Source organism: Monodelphis domestica, chromosome 2, assembly GCF_027887165.1.
Source record: "Monodelphis domestica isolate mMonDom1 chromosome 2, mMonDom1.pri, whole genome shotgun sequence".
NCBI classification, from domain to species: Eukaryota; Metazoa; Chordata; class Mammalia; order Didelphimorphia; family Didelphidae; genus Monodelphis; species Monodelphis domestica.
Genome location: NC_077228.1, coordinates 286,078,611 through 286,096,971, shown reverse-complemented (window position 1 = coordinate 286,096,971; position 18,361 = coordinate 286,078,611). Strand labels below are relative to the sequence as shown.

At 42.9% G+C, this 18,361-nt stretch overlaps 1 protein-coding gene across 3 annotated transcripts; it reads right to left on the bottom strand.

The window, feature by feature from the left end:
* Positions 1-112: 112 nt before the first annotated feature.
* Positions 113-10,135, bottom strand: CNPY3 (canopy FGF signaling regulator 3). Of its 3 annotated transcripts, none has more exons than XM_007483934.3 (6): positions 9,724-10,135; positions 4,943-5,066; positions 4,429-4,525; positions 3,519-3,641; positions 2,380-2,497; positions 113-890 (listed from the first exon to the last, which is right to left on the bottom strand). In XM_007483934.3, exons 1-6 carry the CDS (start codon positions 9,881-9,883, stop codon positions 673-675), a joined length of 840 nt encoding a protein of 279 aa, XP_007483996.1. In that variant the 5' UTR covers positions 9,884-10,135; the 3' UTR covers positions 113-672. The 3 variants fall into 3 exon arrangements, with proteins under 3 accessions (XP_007483996.1, XP_007483997.1, XP_056674247.1); XM_007483935.3 differs by having other exon boundaries at positions 9,732-10,113; XM_056818269.1 differs by lacking the exon at positions 9,724-10,135 and adding an exon at positions 9,500-9,518.
* Positions 10,136-18,361: the final 8,226 nt, after the last annotated feature.

The window sequence follows — 18,361 nt, the reverse complement described above, 5'->3', positions numbered from 1 at the left end:
AAGATTCACTACCCTCTGCACCATTCTTGTGCCAAGTCCCATGAATTCTGGGTAGAAGGATGGGAGGAAACCCACTGAGAGGCACAGAAAAGGGGGTGGTTAGTACACTGAGTAAAAAGGCCAAATATTTTTTACTCTGCACATTGTGCAGTAAAATGGGTGGGGAAGGAATAGAGACTGGTAATCACATGGCTGTGGTGGGGCTAGGGCCCTGGGGAAGACAGCCTTGACCAGAATTGGGGTGAGGAAGGCGTCCCTGGTAAGAGCAGGGCCAGGAGACGTGTTTCTGATATAGGGGAGTGGTGTTGCTGAACCACCCATACTAGAAGAAGGTGGGGTGCACCCATGGGACAATGAGGGATGGAGTCCTCCCTGAGGGCTCAGCAATGCTCAGACCCATCCCTCGAAGGTTCACAATACAGTTCTTAGCTCTGGGACCCCTACACAACTCTTCGTGGAAGCCCAGGGGAGAAGTGGCGTCCAGGAAGGGAAAAAGAAGGGCAGGCTCTGTAATCCTCAGCAGGACAAGGGCACAGCATGGGGTGTAGTGAACCCCCCAGGGCTGGGGAGTCCATCCTTGTCAGCCAGAGGCACATGAGAAAAGAGAGTCTCCCTCAGTCAAGGGCTTCCCTCCACACCCCTAGGATAGAAGATGGGGTGCTTGGTTGGATTCTACAGTTCGTCGGTGGGGCTGTGTGTGAGAGGAGTAGCTTTCTGGACACCCTCATCCTCCTCTGGATGAGAGTCCCCATCCAAGTTTCCTGAATCCTTTCTCTGTTTGCTGTTCTTCTTGCTGGCCACCTTGCCTTTGCCCCCCTTTTTCTTGGCTTTCTTCCCTCCCAGTGATGCTGTGTCCCCTTTCTTGCTGATCCATTGCTCACTCAGGCAACCTGGTGAGAGAACAGGGGAAGGGACAGAAAGGTCAAACAATCAGCAATGACCAAGATAGTTTATCTACCAAATACCTGAATGGTATAAACCATTCTAGTCTAGATCTGACACTTTCAAAGAGGATGCTCAGGGAAACAAGGGATGGCCCTTGTGTTCAGCTGGCAAGCACACATCTGCAGTCAAGAGAAGTGGCTCTGAATCCCATTGCAATGCTCATTAGCTGTGTGATGCTGGGCAAGTTCTTTTCTCTCTCTAAGCCTTGGATTCTTTATGTATAAAATAGGCAAAATAATATTTCTGCAACTTAAAAGCGCTCTGATCAACACAATGATCAACCTTGATTTTAGAGCACCACTGATCTTCATTCATCACACTACTAACCTCAAGACTGGGAGGTGATAGACTAATACATGGAACAAGCCCAGTCAACACGTCTGTGCTTGAAATGCTTATCTGTTATGAGGGTTTTTCATTTCTTTATGTTCTTCCAGTGGGAAGAGAGAAAGTGGAAAAGGAGAAAATGAGGAATTCTTTTTTTTCTTCAAACCCTTCTGTCTTGGAATCACTATACTGAGTATCAGTTCCAAGATAGAAGAGGAACAAGAGCTAGACAACTGGAGTTAAGTGACTTGCCCAGTTTGTCACAGCTAGGAAGGATCTGAGGCCGCATTTGAACCCAGGACCCCATCTTCAGGTATGGTTCTCTATCCACTGAGACACCTGGCTGCACCCAATAAAAAGGAATATTTGATCACTGGGGGGGGGGGGGGGGAACCTATATAAAAATTTAGTTTAAAAAAGTATTTTAATATTAACCTTACTGGGTAGTGTAAAAGGTATTTTGCAGATTAGAATGTCTAATATAAACCCTCTGAAGACCATGATTGGTTTTCATTTTGTCTTTGTGTCCTCAGTAGAGTATCTTACATGTAGCAGGCCTTGAATATACAATTGCTGGCTGAATACAAAGTGCCATATTAATGTGATCTCTGATTATTTCGCCTTTGTCTATGATCCCACCACCTGACAGTCTGTACATGCATGCTTTTACTTGTGCCACATGTTAGACTCATCTGGTACCTACTCTGTAAACATTCTGAATCTTTTTTTTTTTAATTCTTACCTCCCTTCATAGGATCAATACCAGGTATTAGTTCCAAGGCAGAAGAGTGGTAAGGGCAGAGACAATGGGGGTTAACTGACTTGCCCAGGGTCACACAACTAAGAAGTGTCTGGGGTCACATTTGAACCCAGGACCTCCAGTCTCTAGGCCTGGCTCTCAAACCACTGAGCCACCCAACCGTCCCAACATTCTGAATCATTTTCACAGACACATGGAGCTACTACCTCCCCAAACAGTCCAAGTTCCCCAAGAACAAGTTCTCTGTTGTCTGGCACCCCACCCCCAACTGTCCCAGGGCTTACGAAACCCAGGCATTCTGCCAGGGCCCACTGCCCTGACCTCTCCATCTCCCAATTCAGACTCACTTGTGTCCTTCCCCTTTAGCACATGATTGGCGCAGAGGAAGGAGGTTAAGTCTTCTTCCTGGTGGTTCCGATACCAGTCCTCAATTACTTCCTCAAATTCCTCCACCAGCACATCACACTAAGACAGAAGGCAACAGCAACATGGATACATAGGATGCAGAATGTCATGACTGGAAGGGTCCTTAGAAATCAGCTAGTCTGATTTCTTTATTTTATACAGAAGGAAACTAAGACCAAAATGAGAGTCTCGGGAAGGGATACTGACATAAACCACTACCGCCTCTAATCTGCTGGAAATCTTTTTTGTTAGGGTCACATTAGAAAGGCTCATGTATACAATCAACTGTTCCTGATCTGGAAGAGGGTCTCACTGACAGAGACTGAAATGGTATAGGTGGCCCTGACAGGTCTGAGGAATAGGGAATCAGACTCTTTTTTTTTTTTTAAACCCTTACCTTCTGTCTTGAAATTGATACTAAAAGGGGTAGCTGGTGGCTCAATACTGGATTGAGAGCCAGTAGGGAGATGGGGTTTTTGGATTCAATTCTGATCTCAGATACTTCCTAGTTGTGTGACCCTAGGCTTGACCCTCATTACCTACCCCTTACTGCTTTTCTGCCTTGGAATTGATACATGATACTGATTCTAAGACAAGGTAAGGGCTTATTTAAAAAAACAAAACAAAACAAAAACGGATAGTAATTATGGGTTCCAAGGTATAAGAGAGGTAAGGGTCAAGCAACTAGGGTTAAGTGACTTGCCCAGGGTCACACAGCTAGGAAGTGCCTGGGGTCACATTTGAACCTAGTTCCTTCTAACTTTAAGCCTGGCTCTCTGTCCACTGAGCCAGCTCCCCTTACCTTATTTTTGCTCCAGGATTTAGAACAGATTCTGTTCTCCTGGGCATTGTTTTCCTTACTCCAAGGCCTCACATTTAATAATCTGATTCTATCAATACTTCTTTAGTACACTGTGCTAAGAGTATGAGGAGACACAAAATTAAAAGGAGTAAAGGAATCATACAAAAATAAGTCGGTAGTGAAGAGGAAAAAGCAGAGATCTAAGCAAAGTCCTTTCTGAAAATTTATAGAGGAGAGAATGGCATTGAGAATGGTCAGGGAAGTTCTGTGGGCACATACCTGCTTCTTGAGGTCAGCTACCTCAGCAGAAGTCTCATTCCACAGTTCATAGGGAATGTCCATCACCACCTTCACCCCCTTGTGGACTAGGTTGTGGAGTGTCTCAAAGGTCTCAGACATGCCCTAAGAAGAAGAGACATAAAGATATCTGCCCATCTGCCTCTCTCAGCCCTTAAAGCTGATAGAAATGAGAGCTACCAGCTCAAGGTAATAGACATTTTAGGTTAACTGCAGCGACCACAAAATCACAGTGTCTCAGAGTTGGTAGGGCCTTTGAAACCACCTAATTCAGCTCATATCTGTGTAGGAACCCCCCAGCAATATGCCAACAGGCCTTTTACATACTACCTCTGCTTCTTCTCTATCTAGCTGCTGGCCTTGACTCCAGCCTTCCTCTTGGGCTGCTGCTCAACAGCCCTGACTTCTTATTCCTATTCTCATTCTCTAACCACAACCCAAATTCTTCACTCAGAGGCTCCACCTTTCCTATTCCCCAAACCTCTTGCTGATGTTTCCTCAGTATCCTCTTTCTCACTGGAGACCTAACTCTCCAATTTTGAAGAGCTTTAAAAGTTTGGCGGCCAGCATAATCCCTCATCACCAGTGGGTAGTTCTGACCATATCTGTCCCTGGAGCTTTAGGGAGTTTGATCAGCAGTTGGGACTGTTCCTAATGTCAGTCAGTGAGAAGAACAAAAACCCTGTCTGTGAAAGGTGGGGTTGGCACGGCTAAACAGGGAGTACGAATAGAAATAAAGAGCAGGTTGGGGCCAGCTTCAGGAAACAAGACCTCCCAAGGTTTACTCTTCAAATCACACCCACACAAATCAACATGAGGAGAGAGACACACAGACACACAGACACATATACTTCATGTCCCAGAAGGAATAAATGAAGGGCATGATACCAACCTTAGCAAACCGGTTGCTGCCAGATCTTTCCTTATGTAAGCTATAGTCCAAAAGTCTCTTGCAGATGGTCTCAGTTACTTCAATTAACCGAAGATCCCTGAAGAAATGCCAACACAAAGGGTATTGGATCTCCTAACCTACTTCCAATTGGACCTAGCTGCTGCCACCAGAGAAACAAGTTTTTCCTGCCTGAGAGGGATGGCAGAATCATAGGATGCCAGAACCAGCAGACACCTCAGAGACCATCTAGTCAAACCCTCTCCTTTTACAGATAAGGAAATTAAGATCCAGAAGGGGATCACTTGCTCAAGGTTAAAGAACCAGTGAGTTGCAGAGCCAGAATTAAAACTCACCTCTCTGGCTTTCTAAGTCAGTGCTCTTTCCCTTCTATTACCCTGTCTTGGGCACCACTGGTCTCCCCTGGGAAATGGGAGGGGGACAGGGACAAAACTTCAACTTGCCAGCATCTCCAAAAATGGACTAAAGCAGGTCTGTGAATTCCCTGCTCACTTACGATTTGGTATATTTGACTCTGGAAGCTTTCTGGTCTAGGATGCCATAGCCGGTATCAAGTACTTCCTTGGTCTTGCCTGTCTCCTCAAAGGCTGACTTCAGTTCCACAGCTACATACTTACACACTGGGAGAAAGAGAAAAAGCACAGCTGGGTGAATGGGTGCCACCTGAGGGGAGACCTCCTTTGGCTAAGGCAAACTCAAGACTCTGATACTCCCAGAAACAAGCAAACTCTTTTGACCATTGAAGGGAGTTGGTTCTAGCCTCAGATGGAATATGTCATACCCACACCCCTTTATCAGTACCCTTCAGCTCCTATCTTATGTTTCTTGTGATTTCCTTGCTCTTGACAAGCAAATTTGTTGCCTATCTCCCACATAATTTGTCTGTCCCAACCTTCTTATTGATGAAAACACCATTTTCCCAGGCTGGAACACTCTTTTTGCACATACTATGCAGTCCACATTCGTTATACTAGAAAAACTTTCTTTGAATTGCCTACTTGATTCTCACCTTGCAGTTATGTCAATTACCAAAGTGATTTTCCTAATGCACAGATTTGACTATGTCACTCCCCTTCTCAATCAACTCCCCTGGATCCCTATTACCTCTAGGCTCAAATGCCTGTGTTTAGAATTTAAAGTTCTTTACAATCTGTCTTCCTCCTACCTTTCCTGACATATATTATTATGCATTCTATAGTTCGGTCACATCAGCCTCCTTGCTGTTCCTAACACAAGACACTTCATTTCTCTTCTCTCTCTCTTTTTTTAAACTCTTACCTTTTATTTTAATATCGATTCTAAAACAGAGGAGCAGCCAAGGCTAGGCAATTGAGGTTAAGTGACCTGCCCAAAGTCATACAGCTAGGACATGTCTGAGGCCAGATTTGAACCCAGTTTCTCCTGACTCTAGGCTTGACTTCTCTACCCACTGTGTACCTGGCTGCCCCACATTTCTCCTTTCTGTGCCTTATGCTTGGCTGTTTCAGGGCCTGTAATGTTTCTGAGGAAGAATCATTCCCATCCTCACCTCCTTTTCTTGAGACCCCTGATTTCTTCTAAAACTCAGCTTCCTTCTGCAGAAAGATGCTTCTGCTTCCCCCTGAGGTTACCTAGTCTTAGCTATATAGGAACATGTTGCTTTCCCATTTAAAAGGAAACTCCTGGAGGGCGGAGGTTTTGTTTACTTTTTTTTTTTTGCATCATGGTGCCTACCACAGTGCCTGCCACATAGTGGGAACTTAATAAATGCTTATTGGTTTTCTGATCGACTATTCAGAGTCCCTTCAACACTTATGTACTTGATATGAATCACTTAATTTGTCCTCACCAACATGCATATCTTGGACTACTTTCTCATGTCTTCTCTCCTCTAAACTATAAGCTCCTCAAGATCAAGGCTGCTATTTTTTATTTCTTTCTATCTCTTTGACTATGATCATTATACAATAGGGATTCACAAAGTAATAAATGATGTCAATAAAGGAACAAAATGATTCAACATTTGGTTATGGGCTAAGCAGGTCCTCATGCCCCCTTTAACACAATATGGCCTGGAGCCTAAGTCCCATTACAGCTATTAAAATATTGATGGCAAAGGTTGGTGGAAATCCAATTTACCAGTGACAAATAACATGCTCAGGAGAGTCATATGATGATATTTTCTATCACATGCATTAACTAATGGCCTTGAGATTGTATCTAAGGCCACAAAGAAATGATTCTTGAATCATTTCATAAAATCAGCTGGTTCTCTGAGTCTGAATTTAAATTTTAGCTTACCTCCCTAGCTGTCCATTCCATGCCATCTGTTCTTTTCTACATTCCTCTCCTCAATCCCTTCACTCCAGCAAAGCACATCATCTTTCTGGCTTCTCTGCCCCCTTCTCCCACGCCCTAGTGTGAATTCTGCAAGGCCTGGGGGTTTGGAATACCCTCCTACTTTACCACCCATCCAACTATAAGCTATCTCCTCAACTCCTCCAAACCTCACCACCTAAGAAGCCCCTCTGGGGATCCCACCCAGAACTAGGTCTGGGGTGGGGGGCCTGTGGCATGGAACTCTGAAACTCATGGACATCCACCCACATCCTTCCTGGGCAGGTTCACAACCATCCCATGTGTCAAGGCCTGTTTCTCTTGGGCTGCTGGGCCAGGCACAATAAACACTTATATAAGAGTATAAAATTATTATTAACAATAGCATAGTAAGAAGAAGCCTAAGGGCTGGAATCTGCCAAGCCAACATGGAACTCTACATCTTTGTTGAATCATTTATAAAATGAGGAGGTTGGACTAGAAGATAATAACAACCAATGCCATCTACCAAATAAGAGCATACACTCCCAGTTCTGGCCCTCCACAATCTCCAACCTACCCTTCTAATCTTATAATACTCCCCTTTTACATTCCAGCCAAATTGGGTTACTCTTTCTCCTCAATTCCCATTATATCCCTCTTTTTCTTCCTGCCTCTGTTTACACCAGTGGTGTCAAATTAAAAAAGAAATGGGACCTAGTGATCCCAGGAAACTTAGAAAACCACAAATTAACATTATCTATGTTTTAGTGTATTTTTATTTTGTTAAACATTTCCCAATTACATTTTAATTTGGTGCAGTTGGCCTTGAGTTAGACACTTCTAATTTGCACCATGCTCCATGAATGGAACAGATTCTTCCTTTCCTCTATTTACAATGTGTTTAAGTCCTTCCTTACTTTCAAGGAACATTTCAAGAGATTATTCCTACCCCAACTCTGCTGAAAATGATCTTTTCCCTCCTTAAGTCTTTGTCTGACCTCCTTTTATCTTTCTCTCACTTGTCCCGTGTCATCCCTTTATATACTTCTCTTTCTCTCTATTAGATTTTAAACTTTTTGAGAGCAATATCTGTGTCATACCTGTTTTTGTATCCCCAGGGCCCATCAGTGCTTTGCACAGTAAACACTTAAACATCAGATGAACTTTAAAATGATCTTATATTTGTAAAGCAAAAAGATTATAAAGTATTTTTACATACATAGTCTCAATTGACCTTTACACCAACGCTGTGGATAGGCATGGGTATAGTCTTAGCTCCATTTTACAAATGAGGAAACCAAGGCTCAGAGAAGTAAATTGATTTGCTTCTTGGACCATATCCAACACTCAATCCCAGGCTTTTTAAACTCCTAATATAGTATTCTTTCTTATAAAATCACTTTTAGCTCTAAAATTCTTTGATTCTTCCTATTAAAAAGTTTACCTCCTTCTTAGACCATGAACAAAAGTGAGAGTAAAGAGAAAAGGAAACTGTCCTCGAGGCCTGCTGATATCTGTATGAGGTAGAAAAGAGTGGGAAGAGGAAGCAAAACCCTCCCCATGGAGGGGATTCATGACCCTAGGGGGGAGGAGGGATTGGGATCCACAAAAGGAAGGAAACAAATAAGACCCTGGCCTATAAGATTATAATATCTCTGAGGGCAGGAATATTACATCATTAAACCTCTATCTCCCCTGGTATCTAGCATAGTGCTCTACACGTTTAAAAAATGACTAAGTAGTGTGATATAATTCTCAATTTATCAAACTTTCATTAAATGCCTACTATATACCAGGAATTGTCCTCAGCACTAGGACACAAAAGATGAAAATGTGCTCTCACAGTATTTATAATCTGATATATACATAGCTAACTATGTTTAATGGCAGAATGTGTTATAAAATAAATCAAACAAATATTAGAGTTGGAAGGGATCATTTGGATGATCCCTTCATTTTATTGGTGATGAAAATGAGGCCCAAGGAGTCAAGAAAACTTTCTAGGGTCATTTGGTAGTTAATGAGTAGTGTAGGGACTTGAGCCCAGGTCTGGAGGAATCAGGAAAGACTTCCTGGAAGAAGTAACACCAAAATGAGTTAAACAGTCTGCTGGCTTTTAGAACTTCTAACTTTCTAATTCAGCCCCTTTCATGATTAATAATAAGAATAGCTAACATTTATTTAGCCAGGTACTGTGCTAAGAGCTTTATAGTTACTATCTCAATTGATCCTCACAACAACCTTGAGAGGTGCTATTATCTCCATTTTACAGATGAGGAAACTGAGGCATATATAAAGATATAAGTTAAGGTACATGCACAGGGTCCTACAGCTATCTGAGCTGGACATTGCTCTGCCACCTAGCTGTCCCACTGTCATCTTCTTTATTCCCTACCTTTTTAGTAACATTAAAAAAAAAACCTATAAACTCTTGAACTCTTGCCCTTCACTCTTCCATCTATAGCTAGAATTGATATAGCATTGATAAAATATGATCTCATTTGAATCTCACAACGACCCTGGGGTGTGCTATTATTATCCCCATTTTCCAGAAAGGAATCTGAAGCAAAAGCTAAATAACTTGCCCTGGGTCACACCATTACTGAGTGTCTGGGATACAATTTGAACTGGGGCCTTCATGATTCTAGGTCCAGGACACTACCCACTTCACCTCCTTTTCTGCCCGAGATTCCTCCCGTTCCCTATTTAGATTCTATTGACGATTCAATTCAACTGTCACTTATTAAACACTTACTGTGTGCCAGGAACTGACCTCACCTTTTCCACAGGGTCTACCTCCCCAGACTCTTGCCTCCTAGCACAACCCCCTTCCCTCAGTTCTTGCCCCGCCCCGCCTCTAAGTTCCGCCCCTTTCCGACAGGCCCCTCCCATCCTCTTAGGTCCCGCCTCTACCACCAGATGAGGCTCCGCCCCTTCCTCTCACACTCCTTCCCCCAACCCCGACCCCACCCCCCTCACCCTCGCACTTGCTGGGCAGTCGGACCCAATCGGTCTCCTCAGCCGAGGCGCCTAGCTCAGAGGGCGGGAGCAAAAGTAACAGCAGCAGCAGGAGTAGGAGAAGAAGGCGATGGGGTCGGGACCTGGTAGCGGGCAGCAGCAGCGGCGGCGGCCGCTCCATGGCCGGGCCGTGCCGGCACTTCCTCCCCCCCCACCGTGCGGCCGCTTCCTGGAGCCACTTCCGGGACTGCACACGTGCCTGGGCGTCACCACGGCAACGGCGAGCCCCTCACTCTTCTTCCTTCCCTCCTTCTTCGCCCAGCAGCCTTCACCTCCCGTCTTGTTACCTCCAGCTTGCTCCCGTAACCAATGAGCGCCCAAGTGAGGAGCAGCCAATGGGCCTTCGACGGGAGTTCATCAACTGACGAATGGGGAGGTGAGGGCCGGTGCCGATTCTGGCCAATCAGAGTGCAGACGGTGGCTACGGCGACCAATGGCATCATTGCGATCTGAGGGAGGGGGAGGAGAGGAATAGGGTCCCTGGGGAGGGGTGAGAAGGTGGGAATAGTATTAAGAACTGAAATTTATATGGCATTTAAAGGATTAAAAAGCATTTTATTTGCATTGTAAATCAACCTACGGGCATTTATTTAGCGCTTTCTGTGTGCCAGACACTGTCCTACATTGCTGGGGATGTAGACACTGAAGTGAATCAGTTCCTGCCCTCGAGGAGCTTACATTATAATAATTATTAATACATCTTCTATTATGTAGAATGTGGTGCGTCACTTCAAATCTTGAAGGAGTCTAGAGGTTCAAAGAGATGGAGCTGAGGAAGCAAACCATTCAAGGCACTGGGAAAGAGCAGGTGGATTGGAAATGGAATGCTGTATAGAAGGAACAGCAGAAAGGTCAGTTTGCTTGGGCCATAGGAAGTGTGAAGGAGAGTAATGTGTAACAAGGCAAGTAGAAATGGGTCAGGTTGTGAAGGGCTTTAAAATCCAAACAGTTTACATTTGATCCTAGGGGCAGTAAGAAATTCTTGGAGTTTATTGAAAAGGAGAATCATCATCAGAACTGTACTTTAGGAAAATCATTCTGGCATGTATGAAGGTTGGATTGTACTGGGATGAGATGTGAGGAATGAAGATCAATAAGGAGGATATTGCAATATCCCAAGTGGGATGTGGTGAGGACCTTAAAGAGGTTGGTAGCTAAGTGGGTAGAAATAAAGGAACAAATATGAGGTAGTAGAGGCAAAAAAGGGGGGGAGCAATTATTGGCAAGGGATTGGATATATAGGTTGACCGAGCATAGATTTATGAATGACAAATCTGGGTGATCACAGAAATGGTAGTATACTTAGTAGAAATAAGGAAGTTCATAAGAGGAATGAGTTTGGGGGGAAAGCTAATGAGTTCTGTTTTGGACATTTTGAATTTGGCATGCTTGAGGGATATCCAGTTCAAAATATCTACTGGGCAGTGTATGATTCAGTTCTGATGCTACCTTCTACAGAAGGCTTTCCCAGACCCAACAGTTACTTGAGACTTCCCCATAAGGTTACCTTTTTTGCTGTACTTTTTCTATACATATTCCATATTCCTGACTTATTTATATCTTGCCTTCCTCAATAAGGTGGTAAATGGATACAGTGCTGGATCTAGAGGCAAGAAAACATGAATTCAAATTTGACCTTAGACACTATTTTAATATATAGGCAAGTCACTTAACCTCTGTTTGCCTCAGTTTACTCAACTGAAAAGTGTTGCTAATAATAGCACCTTCCTCAAAGGGTTACTGTGAGGATCAAATGAGATAATATTTGTAAAGCACTTTATGTAATACCTGGCACATGGTAGATGTTTAATAAATACTTATTCCCTTCCCATTAGTATGTCTGCACCTCAGGGGAAGGGCCTGTTTCTGTGTTTTTACCTTTTTTTTTGTATCCTCAGAGCTTGGGACCATGCCTGACACTTGGTCATTTTTTTGTTTTTTAGTCCAACTCTTCATGACCCCCATTTGGGGTTTTCTTGGCAAAGATAATGGAGTAATTTGCCATTTCCTTCTCCAGGTCTTTTTACAGATGAAGAAACTGAGACAGAATTAAGAGACTTATCCAGGTTTATACAGCTAATTTGTATCTGAGGCCAGATTTGAACTCAGGAAGATTAGTCTTCCTGACTCCTAGTCTAGCACCCTTTCCACTTCATCATTTAGCTGCTCCACTTAGCACATAGCAAATATCTAATAAATGTTTGTTGATTGATTTATTGAATTGTTTGGGAGTTCTGAGCATCATCTACATAGAGATAAACCTATGAAACTGATGAAACCACTGAGAGAGAGAGTGGAGAAAAAACAGAAGGGCAGGCCAGAGACTTGGGCAATACTAAGAGTTGGGAGGCAGAATATATAGTATAAAGCAGCAAAGGAGTTAGGGATAGGCAGGGGAGAACCAAAAGAAAGAGTCACAAGATTTCAGATGTGAAAAGATGTCTAGGAGGCAAGGATGGTCAGTGTCAGATGTCAGGAGAGCGAGAATGGAGAAAAATCCATCAGATTTGGCAACTTATTAATATTGTTCAATATGGACATGTTAGCTTGGGGGTATTTGTAGCTTTGTGAAGAGCAGTTTCAGCATGATGATGAAGTCAAAAAGAAGGTACAGAGATGAAATGTGGAGACAATGAGTATAGAGAGCTTTTTCTAGGAGTTTGGCTGAGGAAAGGAGGAGCAACATGGTATGAGATCTAAGAAGGATGTTTGGTTTAGCATTCTTTTTTAAGGATGGGAGAGGATCAAATATATTTGTGAGCAGCAGGGAAAGAACCAGTAGTTAGGGAGAAATTGAAGGTTGGGGAAATTATGATGACTTTCTACTGCAGGAGATAGGGATGAATGAGATCAAGTAGACATGGCGAGTAGCTAGCCATGGCAAGAAGGACCACCTCATCATCAGAAACTATGATTAAAAGAGAGGAGAGTGGGAAATGATGTCACAGAGTTATGATATGCAGAGAAAGCAAGGTGAGGAAACTCATTGTTCACAACAACCTCATGGGATAAGTACTACCGATAAATTAGTTTGTGAATAAGGAGATTAAGGTTCTGAGAGGTTAATTATTTGCATACTTCTAGTAACTGCTAGATAAGGGATTCAAACCCCAAACCCACCTAATTTCAGGTCCAATACTTCCACCAGCCCAAACTGCCTAGAAATGAGAAATGGATCCTGTTCCAGAAGAGATGCCCACCACTCTCCTAGGTCACAGTCTTCCCCATCTGAAAGTTCTTTAGTTTAGTGGAAATAATAACCACACATTAATATATGGGACACTTTAAAAATTTGTGATTCAGGTACTGTGGATATTATTATCCCCATTTTACAGATGTAAATGAAACTCAGAGAGTTTAAGTGATTTACCAAAGCTTTAGTAAGTGACAGAACTAGGCTTCAAACTTAGGTCTCTCCTGAGGTTTCTCCATCACTTTTCATTTAAAGTTCAATTGCCACTAACTAGCTCTGTGACCTTGGGTGGATTTACTTCACCTGTCAGGGCCTCAGATTTCATGACATTCATTCATCCATCAAATTTATTCTTTGCATTTGTAGGAGGTAAATAAGACATAGCCCTATTTAGAGGAGATAATCATTCCTGTCATTTACTACTAGCTGCAAGGTTAAAGACAAGCCTATTTATATTCCTAAGCCTCAATTCTTCCACTATAAAATGGAGAGGTTACCTTTGAATATGGTTATTCTCCTAAATGAGGCTGAAATATAGGTTACATGAACTTTTAAAAAATTATTACATTTAAAAGACTATTGACTTATTTGAAAGACTCTTTGTGACCCTTTCCATGAGAATGGGTTACTTCATTGATCTCTGAACCTTGATTCCCACGTTTGTAAAATAGGGATGTCCACATTTATGCTTCCTGCATCACAGGGTTGTTTTGAGGAAAGGTCTTTGTAATAGCTAGAAATGGGCACTATTATTGATCTTTTATTAACTGTTATTCTCCTGTGACTTTGGGACACCCCATCCTTTCCACACTCTTTTGTATATCATATTCACTTACATACAAGTTGTGCCCACATGTTAAGATGTAAACTTCTTATGGCAATGACCTAATTTGAAGGATCTGTGGTTTCTGAAGAATAGGGAATTTCTGGTATGGGAACTCTCTCTACTTTCCCAACCCTGTCAATGATGTAATTGGTAAGACCTCAGGCAGCCTTTCTCATAATTTTTGGTCTGAAGGTCATTTTACATTCTTAAAAATAATCAATGAGCCCTGCCCCACCCCAACTATTGTGTCAGATCTGTTGGTATTTATCATATTATTAAAAATTAAAATCTCTTAGTGTTGTCACAAAAATGGTTTTTACTTCAAGGATCCTGAAATGATATCAGGGTCCCCTTGCTGACTTAATTTAAAGACTGCTAATCTAGAAGTTGCCTGAGCCACACAGGTTAAGAAATTTGACCAGAGTCAAACATCATAATGATACCTTGTACCTAGTGAGCACTCAATAAATATTTGGTGTCTTAAGTTTTTGAGCTAGGTGAGATTATCCTTTAACTCTCCAGTCAAAGTAAATGGAAAGATGGTGTTATGCTTTACTCCCCTGATTTTTTGGGCAGTGTGTTACAGTGCTAAATTTGGAGTCACAGGATCTGACTTCCAGGCCCAGTTCTGCCACTTACTAAATGTGTGACCTTGGACAAGTCTCTCCATATCTGAGTTTCCTCCTTTGTAAAATAAAGGAGTTGGACCAGATGACCTTTGAAGCTCTAAATCTAAATTCCCTTTTTCTGATGGCCTCAGTAGCTGGCAGGGAGCCAGGGGGAACAGATGGTTCCTTCCCACCCTTCCCTCTTCCCTTCAGTTCTATGGTATCCTCCCACCCAGCTCCACATTCCCCCAGCCACCTCCATCCAGAACTCAGCAGATACCTCATGTTCCGAACACATGTGAAGTGAGGACTTCTCCATTCTGAGCCCTGACACTTGCCTCTATTTTACTCCCCACCCTAGCCAGTTTGGGCTGGTTTCCAGGCTCCCTGGAGACTGACTGTAAACGGTAGACTTTCTCCCATCACCTAAATCAGTTCAAAGCTCCCCACCATGCCAGTCCTAAAGACAGAGAGCAGAAGCTCCAAAGGGTTTTTAATGGCTGAGAACACTAATAATCTTATGTGGCCTTTCTTCATTACACTTTTAAATCAGCCCCTCAATCTGAGTTCCAGAGAAATTAAACCCCAAATTCCCAAGGTGGGCAGACCTAAGCTCTCAGTCTCTACATCCAGTACTCATTCTATTGTACCAAAGTGGCTCCCATCAGACCAGAGTAAAGCTTTGGTCTAAGGATGGAATGTAAGACGATTGGGTAGGGATGGAGATGGGAGGGCAGGAGAGGAGTAAGGAAGAAAGGATTTGACTTGCAAAAATACCATATGGGTAATTCTTCTAGAGTTCATCTCCTCCCTGGTGTGAGGTGAGGTGGAAAATATATGTTCCCAATCTAACCTGATTCTTTAAAGCAGGGGTCCCCACACTATGACCCGAGGGCCACATGCAGCCCCCTGAGGCCATGTATCCAGCCCCCACTGCACTTCTGGAAGGGGCACCTCTTTCATTGGTGGTCAGTGGGAGGAACATTGTATGTGGCAGCACCACAAAGTGGTGGCGTAGCTCACGTACATTACTACTTCCAGTGACATAATTCTTTGCATGGCACCTTAGAATGAGGCACTGTATGAAGGATTGTGTGGCTGCACAATGGAAGATGTCAGCATGGTGAGCTGTGATCTGGGGGAGGGGATTCTGCACTGTATATATTGCTGCTTCCAGACCCCAACTTTTCTCCTAGCTTGGGGACATTGAGGTTCACAGAATGTCATCTTAAAAGTTGTGAGGCATCACCCTATGGTCATCTAGGGCCCAAATGGAAAGTGAAGCTGAAGCTTCCCAACCAAGTATGGACACCAGGAGAAAGGAGACTCCTGAGAGTCTTCTTTAAGTTCCTCTACCAAGCTCAGAAATGCATAGTAGGAGCAGATGGAATTTGCAAGAAGGTCCCTAACTCCAAAGTATTTGGGGCAGGGATTCTGGCAATGGTTGGGATCTACAGCAGGAGGCATCTACCTTCTTTCACTTATGGCTCTGAAAGGCTGAACCTGAGCCTGGAAGGAGAAATGAGAGGAGGAGGTTGGGTGCTGGGAAACTATTGGAGCTGCTGGATAGACTCTATAGACTTAAGCTTTATCTATGATGTTTAGAGAGTGCCTCCAGGTCATATTCAGGGTTGTTGTTTTTTTAATGTTTCTCCCCCCTCCCATCCCCCACAAAGACTCAGATACTTACTAGCTGTGTGACCCTGGGTAAATCACTTTACTCTGCCTCAGTTTCCTACAAAATGAACTAAAGAAGGAAATGGCAAATCACTGCAGGATCTTTGCCAAGAAAATCCAAATGGGGTCATGTAGAGTTGGATATGACTGAAACTACAGAACACCACCACATAAACATCACTCAATTTAATTTTATTATTATTTCTGATTAATAAGCATTAATTTTTTCTTCTTCACACTCCTCCCCAATAATTAAATATTCAATAATTTTCATACTCAATAATTAAATTTAATAATTAAGTCAATAATTTTTAAAACTAAATAATTAGTTAAACTAAATAATTAAAAAAAGAAAAGGAAAGGAAATGCTCATAACATGGGACAACCAAAGAAAACAAATTTCTATACTGGTTATGTCCCCCCAAAATTCTCACTCCACTCTGAATCTGTCAGAAGATGAGTAGTATACATCATTTTCTGTTCTCTGGAATCATTTTCATTGTATCGTATTGACCTTTCCAAATCATTTTTCTTTATTATGTTGTTATCATTGTATACATTGTTTTCCTAGTTCTCACTTCACTATGCATCAGTTCACAGAGATTTTTTGGCATTCCCCTAGGAATGTCCATTCATCATTTCTCATGACACAATAATATTTCATTTCATTCATATGCCATAATTTGCCTAGCCATCCCCCAATAGGTGGGCACCCTATTATTTTTTATATATATATTTTAACCCTTCTGTCTTAGAATCAATATTGTATATTGGTTCTAAGGCAGAGGAGTGGTAAGGACTGCTACTCACACCCTCCTTTTTAACTTCCTTAATATTTGTGTTCACTTTTAAGTTCCTTGAGAGCAGGGACTGTCTTTCTATTTTCCAAATTTCAACGTTGTGCTTGACAAAAAATAAAGGTTTATTTAAAAAAAAAAAGGGGGTCAAGTGACTTGCCCAGGGTCACACAGCTAGAAAAATATCTGAGGTGCTGTTTGAACCCAGGACCTCCTGTCCTTAGGCCTGGCTCTCAATCTACTGAGCCACCTCATTGCCCTCTACCCTATTGGTTTCTAGGGTTTATTACTATGTTACTCAAGTTTTGTCCAATATAGATCTGAGGGGCAAGTGGAACTGAAATTTGGACCAATGTAGAATCCCTGCCTACCTCTGAAAGCTGTTGTGAGGTGAGCCTCTTAATTATACCTTACAACTAAATGGAGACTTAAACAATTTTTGTTTGACAACCCTGTGAAGTGAGTGACACATACTATTCTCCCAGTTTTTTTTAACCTGATCTATGCCTTCATTGATAAAGGGAGGGAAGAATGCAAATTAGCACCATCCCTGCATAGTCTTGGAGTGTTGCCCAAGTGGCACTGAAGGGTTAAATTGCTGGCCCAGAGTCAAAGATTTGATCTGTGTCTGAGGCAGGACTGGAAACTAGGTCTTCCTGTCACAGAGGCCAATTCTTTAGCCACTTGTAGTTCAGCTGCTTTCAGTCACATCTGACTCTTTGTGATTCCTTTTGAGGTTTTCTTGGCAAAGATACTAGAATGACTTGCCATTCCTTCTCCAGTTCCTTACAGACGAGGAAACTGAAGCAAACAGGGTTAAGGGACTCGTCCAGGCACCCATTGTGAGGAAGTGTCTGAGGTTAGATGTGAACTCATGAAGATGAGTCTTTCTGACTCTTGGTCTGGCACTCCAGCCACTGTGCTGCCCAGCCACAACTTAACCCCTCCCCCCCCCCCCCCCCCCCCCCCGAGCTTTCACATCCTTGTTTTACAGATGAGAAAAAATGAAATGACATCCAGAGAGGATGCAGACTTGTGTGGAATTGCACAGCTAATCATTGTTAGAAGAGAGGTTTGAACTCGACTTCTGACTTAAAGAGTAGTCAGTGTCTCTCTTACTACCCCACCCCCCAGCACTGCCTTGCCATGTGCATCTGACTTGTAAGTGGTTGTAACAACGCTTCCAACCAAACCGGAGGTTTTTTGGAGAGTGACTTTGCAGGCAGAAGGGACATTTAATTCTAATTGGCAAAGAAAATGCTGAGCATGAGGCAACTCTGAAATCTCACTGGGGAGTTGATAGCAGAGCCTTTGGGGAGAGAAACATCTGTGTTTCCAGAGAGACTTTGGCAAAGAACCAGAGAGAGACAGAGACAGAGACAGAGACAGACAGAGACAGAGAGAGAGAGACACAGAGACAGAGAGAGAGAGACACAGAGACAGAGAGAGAGAGACACAGAGAGAGAGAGAGAGAGAGAGAGAGAGAGAGAGAGAGAGA